The 11,304-nt window shown below is 32.1% G+C and overlaps 3 protein-coding genes across 3 annotated transcripts; all 3 read left to right on the forward strand.

The window, feature by feature from the left end:
• Positions 1-494: 494 nt before the first annotated feature.
• Positions 495-3,862, forward strand: LOC145099902 (glycerol-3-phosphate dehydrogenase [NAD(+)] GPDHC1, cytosolic-like). Its single transcript, XM_079037402.1, has 5 exons — positions 495-1,662; positions 1,735-1,956; positions 2,047-2,294; positions 2,601-2,740; positions 3,577-3,862. Exons 1-5 carry the CDS (start codon positions 816-818, stop codon positions 3,695-3,697), a joined length of 1,578 nt encoding a protein of 525 aa, XP_078893528.1. The 5' UTR covers positions 495-815; the 3' UTR covers positions 3,698-3,862.
• A 2,735-nt stretch (positions 3,863-6,597) lies between these two features.
• LOC145062932 (uncharacterized) lies at positions 6,598-7,459 on the forward strand. Its single transcript, XM_079010525.1, has 2 exons — positions 6,598-6,744; positions 6,848-7,459. Exons 1-2 carry the CDS (start codon positions 6,598-6,600, stop codon positions 7,457-7,459), a joined length of 759 nt encoding a protein of 252 aa, XP_078866651.1.
• A 90-nt stretch (positions 7,460-7,549) lies between these two features.
• LOC145062941 (uncharacterized) lies at positions 7,550-8,167 on the forward strand. Its single transcript, XM_079010535.1, has one exon. The coding sequence runs from the start codon at positions 7,550-7,552 to the stop codon at positions 8,165-8,167; it is 618 nt and encodes a 205-aa protein (XP_078866661.1).
• Positions 8,168-11,304: the final 3,137 nt, after the last annotated feature.

Genomic DNA, 11,304 nt, shown 5'->3' on the forward strand with positions numbered 1-11,304 from the left:
TTTGTAAATTAGGGACCAAACTTCAGATCTTGTGAAACCACAGGGACCACTTTTGAAGTTTTTTTTTTTTTTTTTTTTTAATATTCTCCGATGGGGATGCGAATTGGAATGAGAATTAAGAGATGAGGATGGGGATTGGGGCCTCATGTATTCCCCGCCCTCGTTACCATCTCTACTTGTGAACAGAGTTAGATGAAATCATTGAATTGAGCCTTCACTTTAGACCAAGTCTAAGCTCTTAAATGTCATAACAAACATGTTGAATTAGATTTTTGGACCTGCTCCTCACTTGGACCCGGTCCATACTTAAACACAACCTTAGTGTCTTACCAAATGAACCATAAGTGATACTTACGATTTACCATATCAAGCCATTAGGCATTAACCCTTAAAAATAAATCATAAACATCAATATAAAGGACCAATATGTAATTACCTCAAACTTGAGAGGAATTCTCTGAAATTTGGACAAACTTAACATTCCGGACAACCACGTTGGAAACACCGCCATGGGACTTTATCCCCCTTGGTGAGTTCGAAACGTGAAAACTAAATTGGTTCTTCGTTTTCTTGCAAGCAAAAACAAAGTTCTGTTAGAAATTCATCAAAAAATTGGCTCGCAAATCCTTCGAAAGGGTTTCTCAATCCCACACGAAACAAAGAAGCGCAAAACCTACATTGGTATGTAACTTCTCACCACTTTCCTCAATATCAATCAACGTGTGAAGTCTGATGCATTTCGAGTTCAATTTCAGACTTTCAGCCGTTTCAAACTGAATTCCCTGATGGGTTTACTTCAGCCGACCTTCTTGTAGATGTTAAACGTGTTACATTTATTGCAAAACACGTATTCACCTCCACCGCTGTACTTTTCGTCGTTTTCTTATAGAAATTACACACCATCATTTGTAATCGAAGATCTCACTCGATACAAATCAACCCAAACCCCAATTCAGAAAAACCAAATTCATCGAGGTTTGTGCAAGAAAACGATGGTCGGAGCAGAAATCGAGGGATCGACCTCGACGAACAATGCTTACGCGAATGGTTTTGCCCAAATCAACAACGGGTCTCTAGAGGAAAAACTCGACGAGCTTCGTAACCTATTGGGTAAAACAGACGACGATCCTTTACGAATCGTGAGCGTTGGAGCCGGTGCTTGGGGCAGTGTGTTTGCAGCAATGTTACAAGATGGTTATGGTCATCTTCGAGATAAAGTTCAAATCAGGATCTGGAGACGAGCAGGTAGGTCAGTCGATCGAGCCACAGCACAACATTTATTCGATGTAATCAATTCACGAGAAGACGTGTTAAGACGATTGATTAGACGATGTGCGTATTTGAAATACGTCGAAGCAAGATTAGGCGATCGAGTATTGTACGCAGATGAGATTTTGAAAGATGGGTTTTGTTTGAATATGATCGATACTCCACTTAGTCCATTGAAAGTAGTAACGAATTTACAGGAAGCTGTTTGGGATGCTGATATTGTCATCAATGGATTACCATCGACTGAAACTCATCAAGTTTTTCAAGAAATTAGCAAGTATTGGAAAGAAAGAATCACAGTTCCTATTATAATCTCATTATCCAAAGGTATCGAAGCTGAATTGGAACCTGAACCCCATATAATCACTCCCACTCAGATGATTAGTAGATCAAGTAAGATTCATGTTTCTTTACTATTTCATTTCGTTAATTTTCCCAATTTTTAATAACGATTATGTTCAACAGCTGGAATTTCAATGGAGAACATTTTATATCTTGGAGGCCCTAACATCGCATCAGAGATTTACAACAAAGAATACGCAAATGCAAGAATTTGTGGATCAGAAAAATGGAGGAAGCCATTAGCGAAGTTCTTAAGGCAACCACATTTCATTGTGTGGGATAATGGTGATCTTGTCACTCATGAAGTCATGGGTGGGTTGAAGAATGTCTACGCCATTGGAGCTGGTAAGATTTAGGATATATGAGATGGGCAAATTAGTAAAATGTGAAATAATTCTTTTATTTAATATTACTTTTGGAACTTTGATTTTATAGGTATGGTAGCATCTTTAACCAATGAGAGTGCAACTAGCAAATCGGTGTATTTTGCACATTGTACATCTGAAATGATATTTATAACTCATCTTTTGGCTAAAAATCCCGAAAAATTAGCGGGCCCACTTTTAGCAGATACATATGTGACATTATTAAAAGGTCGGAATGCATGGTATGGACAAAAGTTGGCTAATGGAGAATTAACTCTTGATATGGGTGATAGCATTAAGGGAAAGGGTATGATTCAGGTGTGTTTTTTTTTTCTCTTTGTTACTTATTTAAAATCTCATAGGGGCAAATTTGTAAAAAAGTTGGGATTTAAATCATTTAATGGGAAAGCCTCTTTTTGCCCTAATTTTGGTAAAAAAAGAAACACACATATATATATATATAACTTAATGGATTAGATGATGTTTCTTTATACACAACGTTTGCTTCTTCCTTTTTGGACGGAATGAACTGTTTGAATGTGAGAGTAAATGACCATTTTACCCTTGTGTTTACGGTGACATTTTCAAAGAAACTTATAACATTGTATATTTATTATATTTCAGGGAATTTCAGCAGTGAAAGCATTTTATGAGCTACTTAGTCAATCTCATTTAAGCATCCTTCATCCAGAAGAGAAAAAGCCTGTTGCTCCAGTTGAGCTTTGTCCCATTTTGAAAACCCTACACAAAATTCTAATTTCAAGGTAAACCCTTCAAAACAATAATTTTTTTTTTTTTCTGATGATAATTTTCATGTTATACAAGATATAGCAATGTGCATTTAATTAGTTGTTTACTATAGCAACCTACTTCCAACTTTTTTTTCTTTTTCTTAAGGCATTGCACTTTGAAAATCTTACCCAATTATAGCATTATATATCTACTTTTTATTTTTCTTATTAAGACATTATGTTTTGAAAATCTAAATTATAGCAATGAAAACTAAAAAGTGCTTATATATTTGGATGATATTGCTATAATCATGTAGATTTTCCAAAACAATGCTTTAATAAAAATAAACAATAGTTGGCTGCTATAGTAAAAGTAGTAAACAAATGAATGAAAGTACATTGCTATATCTTGCAATATTTATCAACTATTTGATGTTTTTGTGATTTGAGTAAATTACACAAATGGTCCTTATGGTTTAGGGTAATTTGTGCGTTTGGTCCCTAAATTATTTTTTAACTCGAAAAGTCCTTATTGTTTGCTTTTGTTACGCGTTTGGTCCCTGTATTACCTAAAAAGACTATTTTGCCCTTGATTGTTTAATTTATTTAAATAAACACACCCCCAACCCCAACCCCACCCCCTCACCTTATCTTACCCATCCCACCATTTTTCCCTATTTAATAGTAGTCTTTTTAGGAAGACAGGGACCAAGTGCGTAACAAAAACAAACAGTAGGGGACCAATCACGTAACAAAAACAAACAGTAGGGACCTTCCGAGTTAAAAAAATAAGTTAGGGACGAAGCGCACAAATTACCCCAAACCATAGGGGCCATTCGTGTAATTTACTCAAGTGATTTTTTTGTCAGGGAGGTTCCTACACAAGCTATTCTTCAAGCATTGAGAGATGAAACAATGAATGATCCTCGAGATCGAATTGAAATGGCTCAAACTCATGCTTTTTACATGCCTTCACTCTTGGAACAATAGTTTTGTTTGTTCAAAGTTTTGACTTTTTGACTGTTGATTATGTAATATTTGTTTGTTTTTGTTCTATAGATGAACTTTGTTACTTTACTTTGTGTTTCTTGTAAAATTTGTTATTAAGGATGTGTACTTAGAAATTTATAAAAGTCATTAGCATTGTTCTTTTAATTTTTATACTATCTTTTTAGGATGCTATACTTTGAAAATTTTAACCAATTATAGCCGTGCAAATCTTTTAGAATCTTGAAGAGATTGCAAATGATGGGTAGTTTTTTTTTCCATTCACAATGTTGTAATGGAAAGAGTAAATTACAAGAATGGTCCCTATGGTTTAGGGTAATTTGCGTATTTGGTCCTTAACTTATTTTTTTTAATTCGAAAGGTCCCTAGTGTTTGTTTTTATGCGTTTGGCTTCTGTCCTAAAAAGACTATTTTGTCTTTGATTTTCTACTTTATTTAAATAAACACACGCCTTCCTTACATACCCTACAATTTTTCCATATTTAAATAATAGTTTTCTAGGTAAGACAGGACCAGGGACTAAGAGCGTAACAAAAACAAATAATAGGGACCAAGCGCGTAACAAAAACAAACAGTATGGACGTTCCGAGCTAAAAAAAAATAAGTTAAGGAGTAAGCGTGCAAATTACCCCAAACTATAGGGACCATTCATGTAATTTACTCTAATGGAAAAAATCCATATTCTAATAAATAAATAGGTTTATTTTCCTATTGACAGGGACGGTTCTAGCTAGGTGCCCGGTGTTGCACCGGCAACACCTAGCTTCCGCGCACGTAGTAGAAAAAATTTTGTTTTTTTTTTAATTTTTACCTATTGTGCCACTACGTAAAAAAATCGTGCAACTACTAAAAAAATTGTGCAACTACATAAAAAAAAAAATTGTCACTCTATCCGGAATTACCAAACGAAAAAAAATAATAACGAGCCCATAACCCAATGTTTTAATCGATTATTGTCTAATAGTCCAATTGTCCAAAGCCCAAAATAAAACTTAAGTGGATAAATTAGCAATTGGGCTAATTGCTTGTAAAAAAGATAGCCCATCCTAATTATTTGAGTGTCTAATTGTTGATCAGTACAAGCAAAAAAAAAAAAAAAAAAAAAAAAAAACGATTACACAGCAAGAAGAAACGATCGTCGACTCGACTTCCTGCTTGGCGCTTGCGGCTTGCCTCCAAAATTCAATCGATTGCCGATCACCCCTGCCCCCTGGATGACTTCTATATTCGATCGGCTAGTACTTCTATCTTCTTGATCGTGAGTCACAGCCCAAAATCGATTTTGTTGTTTGATCGATTTTAATCCTTGAATCTTGATCAATTTCTTGAAGCAGGTTTCAACAATAGTATCGATCAACTTCTGTCTTCTTTCAATTTCTACAATAAAGCAAGTAAGTTTTACCAATTACCATTTACCAATTCAGTTAGATATTTGAAATTGATATGTTTTTTAAAGTTATTGATTGACTTGGGTGAAATTGATTTGTTTTCTTGAAGTTATATTGTTTGATTAGGTTATATTCATATATTGCTATGTTTTTTTTTATTGAATTGATTGTTTGATTAGGTGAAATTCATATGTTTTTTATTGAATTGATTGTTTGATTAGGTGAAAGCAACTTGTTTTTATTGAAGTCATTGTTTGATTAGGTGTTATTGTTATGTTTTTATTGATTTTTTGTTTGATTAGGTGAAAGCAACTTGTTTTATTGTTTGATTAGGTGTAATTGTTATGTTTTTATTGAATTTTTGTTTGATTAGGTGAAAGCAACTTGTTTTATTGTTTGATTAGGTGTAATTGTTATGTTTTTATTGAATTTTTGTTTAATTAGGTGAAAGCAACTTGTTTTATTGTTTGATTAGGTGTAATTGTTATGTTTTTGTAGGTTAAACTAAGTGGTTCTTTTACCAAAAGACAAAGACCTAATCCTAATGAAAGTGGTGAAGAATGTTCCCAAATACCAATCACCAATCAATCAATTCCTTCCGTTTCTAATCCTAATGCAACTCCACAAACACCAATCAACAATCATTCAATCCCTTCGGTTTCTAATCCAACTCCACAAACACCATGTTCTAACCAACCTAATGATAACGTTGACTTGAAAGATCTTCCAAAGGACCCAGCGGATAGGCCATTGATTACAAGTTACAATTCAAATATAAGAGATGATGTAAGAATAGCATATTTGCTTCAAGGACCGTGTCAAGTAAGGGCACATAAGTTTCCTAAAAAAAATAGGTGATAGATTTAGAAGATTCGTTCCTTCATGGTTTAATGACTTTGATTGGTTGGAATATAGTGTGAAAAAGAATTATGCATATTGTTTATATTGTTATTTGTGTGGGGACCTCATGGGACAAAAAGGAGGGAGAGATGCATTTGTTTCCCAAGGTTTTGATACTTGGAATAAAAAAGATGCATTTCGGACTCATGTGGGTGGTGTTGATAGTTTTCACAACAAAGCAAGAGAAAAGTGTGAGTTTTTAATGAGGGAAAAACAAGCAATTAATGTAGTCTTGAGGAGGCAAAGCGAAGCGGAGGACAATAAATATAAAGCTCGATTACGTGTTTCTATTATTGTTGTTAGATTTTTATTGAAAACCGGTTTACCGTTTCGTGGTCATGACGAGTCGGTTAACTCGGAAAATAGAGGGCTTTACATTGAAGTGTTAAAAGCCATTCGAGAGACTAGTGAAGAGATTTTCAACAATACTTTAGAAATGCTCCTAAAAACAATCAACTAATTTCCCCTAAAATTCAAAAAGAACTTGTGCAATGTTTTGCACAAGAAGTACTTTTGAGTATTCGTGAAGAGATTGGTCAAGATGTTTATGCTTTACTAGTCGATGAATCTAGTGATGTTTCAAAAAAGGAACAAATGGCTATTGTTTTGCGTTATGTCGATAGTCTTGGCTTTGTGAAAGAAATATTCATAGGAATAGTGCACGTGAAGGATACATCTTCTTTGACCCTCAAAAACGCCATAAATGAAGTACTTACAAGTAATAAGTTGAGTTTTAGTCAGGTAATTTATTCTTTACTTTTTTTATTTCAATTTAATTATATATATATATATATATATATATATATATATATATATATATATTAATTGTTTTAAATTTTAATAGATAAGAGGACAAGGTTACGATGGGGCTAGCAATATGCGAGGGGAATTCAATGGTTTGAAAGCTTTGATATTACAAGAGAATGATACGGCTTTTTATGTACATTGTTTTGCACACCAACTTCAATTAGTAGTTGTGGCTATAGCAAAGAAGCATGATGGTGTTAGTGAATTTTTTGAGCAAATTTCGTTGGTGGTTAATGTTGTTTGTGCCTCGTGTAAAAGAAAAGACTTACTACGAGAGCAAGCAAGAGAAAGGGTGCAAAAAGGCTTGTGTAGTGGTGATCTTGAAACAGGAAGAGGGTTAAATCAAGAGACTACACTTGTTCGAGCGGGAGAAACAAGATGGGGTTCACATTTCAACACACTCACAAGTTTGATGAAGTTGTTTGCGGATGTTCTTGTAGTTTTAGATTTTGTGAAAGAGGAGGGAGGGTCATTGGCAAACCATCAACAAGCATCTGGAATCTTAGCATATTTTAAATCATATGAGTTCATATTTTACTTACATATGATGTATGACATTTTACACCTCACGGGTACATTGTCAAAGCAACTTCAAAGAAAAGATCTAGACATTTTGGAAGCGGCTTCGATGGTTAGAGGGACAATGTAGGCATTGCAGTCTTTTAGAAACATAGGGTTTGATAGAATTTTGCCAAAAGTATCCTCTTTTTGTCAAACACACGAAATTGAAACTTTAGATATGGAAGAGTTGTATATTGGTGCGAGAAACCGTAGGACTACAAAGACTAATAGGTTTCATTTTGAGGTTGAAATCTTCAACACGGTGGTAGATATGCAACTTATAGAATATCGGGATCGATTTAGTGAAACAAGCACCCAATTACTAGAATACATGGGTGCTTTGAGCCCTTGTGATTCATTTGCACAATTTGACAAATCAAAGTTATTGAAGTTAGGTAAGTTATACAAGTATGACTTTGATGATTCAGATATGATAGACCTCGAAGGACAACTTGAGATATTTTATCACTCTTCCATCAAAGATGAGAGTTTCACTAGTTTGAAAGGAATTTTCGACCTTTCTCGTTTGATGGTTAGTACGGGGAAGCATCGGTCTTATCCTTTGGTTTATAAGCTTTTAAAGTTTGCTTTGATATTACCCGTAGCGACCGCAAGTGTAGAAAGATGTTTTTCAAAGTTGAAGCTCTTGAAGACAAACTTGCATAACAAAATTGGCGATGAATTTTTGAAAGACACATTGCTTTGTAATGTCGAGACGGAAGCACTTGCGAAAGTTGAGGATGAAAAAGTAATGGAGCGGTTTCAAAAGATGTCTGCACGAAGAGGACAAATTTAAATTATAATAGATAGTTGTTATATAATGTTTAACCAGAAAAAAATTTGTATTAGACGGTTTATATTATGTTTGACCGGATTTTTTTAACGTTCTATATTATGTTTGACCAGAAAAAAATATTTGTGCAACCCCTACTACTAATTCCTGCGTCCGTCCCTGCCTATTGACAAATGTCATAATATTAGAAATCATATATATATATATATATATATATATATATATATATATATATATATATATATATATATATATATATATATATATATATATATATTAAAGCGCATGGAAGGTTCAACAGGAAACTTTCCATGTTTATAATTTTAACACTAAATTTTTATTTTTTCTTCATTTTGCCACTAAAGTTTCAACAAACTTTTCATTTTTATAATTTTGCCATTTTATTTTTACTTTTTCATATTTTTGACACTAAACTTTCACTTTTACTTATTTAAAACCCTTTTTCTTTATTCTTTTATAATTTTACTACTTTATTTTTTTTTTATAATTTTGTCACTAAAGTTTCAACAAACTTTTCCTCTTTATAGTTTTGGTACTTTATTTTTACTAATTTTGCCACTAAAGTTTCAACAAACTTTTCCTCTTTATAATTTTGGCACTTTATTTTTACTTCTTTATATTTTTGTCACTAAACTTTCACCCGTGCAACGCATGGACCTTTTCCTAGTTAATATTATATGTCACCTATCATGCCACATGTCAACCTATTAATTCTCTATTCAAATTTTAAATTTTAAATTTCTCACTCTAATCAATTAAATTAATAATTGATTTTTCATTTCAACGTTCAAATTTTAAATTTCACATTCTAATTACATTAAATTAATAACATTAGAATAAAAAATAAAATAAAATTAACATATATTATTAGGTGATATAATTTAATGTATTTATTTAAATCAACGATTATAATTTTATATAACTAAAAACATATCTCTTAAAATTTCAACGTTCAAATTTTAAATTTCACATTCTAATTACATTAAATTAATAACATTAGAATAAAAAATAAAATTAAATTAATATATATTATAAGATGATATAATTTAATGTATTTATTTAAATCAACGATTATAATTTTATATAACTAAAAACATATCTCTTAAATAATAATTTATTTGAAATAATTGATTAATAATTTTAAGTTTTTACTATGAGAGTTTAATTAATTTTATAACCGTGGTTCTCACGGGTTATAAACTAGTATATAAAAGTAAGATTTTATAGTAAACAAATTAATGAAAGGATGTTGATACATTGCATTTTAATAGGAAAATTACTTGCAAGCTAGGAAAAATAATAAGATGATTGTAATTGGGTTTTGCAACCAAACAACCTAGTTGACTTGGTGTTGGTGTGTCCCTTGTTTATAATATACAACATAACATAATGATATGTGAATTGCATTAATACAATGTATATAAGGTTTTGTTATTGCATATGAAATATCACAGGGTCATAACGTAAAATATAATGCATATAATTTCCAAACAAATTTGCATTTCACACATTAGAGTCACGACCCATTTTGTTCGTCATTCCTATCAATATTTAATATTACCACATGTCATAAAATGAATCTAAGTATCTAACAATCTTCACAAGAATACACGTAAACTTTTTCATTTTAACACAAAATAGTTTAAACAATAATGCAAGTATTTTAATAAATACTGACCATTTAATTCACAAGCATATATGGAATTTCTTGACAAAAAAGCCCTTGGCCTAATGGTATCTGGGTATATATTCAAGTGTTTGAAAATGTATCCCGTCCTCCCTAAAGGTTGAACCATTCTAAAAAAGTAATATTCTTATGTCGTTTTTTTAAACTAAAGACATGAAAATTAATTTTAACGACATTGACATAAAATCTGTGAAATTTTGGAAGCTTAAACATTTGTTAAAAGTATCTCACTTTACTAAAATAATGAAGTTTTTGCCAAGTTAAAAATCATTTGTGAAATTCTCATAAAGTTAGAAAATTAAAATAAGAGTCATCGAAATGATCATTTTTCATAAATGCATATTACAAAGTGACCATCATTTTAGCAAAAGACCAAAATAACCACCATCTGTAAAACTTTACATGTTTCAAAATGGACTTTCGAACTCCATTATTGTGGTCCCCTATTTAAAGTTGTTGATTGTCACAAACCAAAAAAATCTTTGAAAATTCTTTTCACGGCTTACCTTCGTACTTCTCTTTATATGGCTTTCAAAACTCATTTTCGAAAAGAAGAACTCCTAAGAAGAACAAGTATGAAACCTAAAATGGAGTCTGTTTTTATTTGGACTGTTGATACCATGGAAGTAAGCTCTTCTCCTATGTATCCTGCTTTAGAATTATACAAGCAAAAAACTACTTTGTCAAGTTCGAAACACAAGGATAAATGTATTTCAAATTTTGAGAGTCATATTGTCTTATACTAAGTGGTATATGATCTATTTCGGGAAAGTAATGAAAGTAGAATATCCTCATAGCTATCTTGTGTTATTAAATTATAAAACCAAAAAAACGTTTACAAGCTCAAAATGTCATACTATGAATATGTTCGGAACTCTTAGAAGAATCATGTTAAAATTTAGGAACATGTTTGATATTCATCAAGAGTATATATTTTCCTTCCGCTTTCGAGTTGTTACAAAATCAAAGGGAATGAAGAATAACATTGAGGTGTTCATGTCCATTACTAAAAGTCCTCGAAAAGGCACATTAGGGTCGGCTCAAAGGGAGTTGAAAGTATGGCCATGAACAGAGTTTGCTAAATCATAGGGCCAATTTTTTTTAGCATATGTCTTAGCCTAGGTTGAGTTTAGACCCAAATAAAGTTAGGTTAATTCTTTGTTCACTACGAGCCAAAGCCATAGGAAACGCATGCAAGAAAGCACGCACGCATCACATCATTACTTTAGAAGCGGGAAAATCGACTAAAACTTGGGGAAGTAAAAAAAAATGCTTAGATTTCTTTGCTGATTATGCAGATATTAATAATGACTACCGAATCGTCTTTAATCTTAGACAAAAATGGTTAAAACCAGTCAATTATAGAGGTTTGGGGTTTCTACTTTCAATTTATTTCTTCTTTCTTCTTAAAAATCAAAAGCAAAACAATCTT

This window comes from Lactuca serriola, chromosome 1 (assembly GCF_051521515.1).
Source record: "Lactuca serriola cultivar US96UC23 chromosome 1, Lser_US96UC23_V15, whole genome shotgun sequence".
Lineage (NCBI taxonomy): Eukaryota > Viridiplantae > Streptophyta > Magnoliopsida > Asterales > Asteraceae > Lactuca > Lactuca serriola.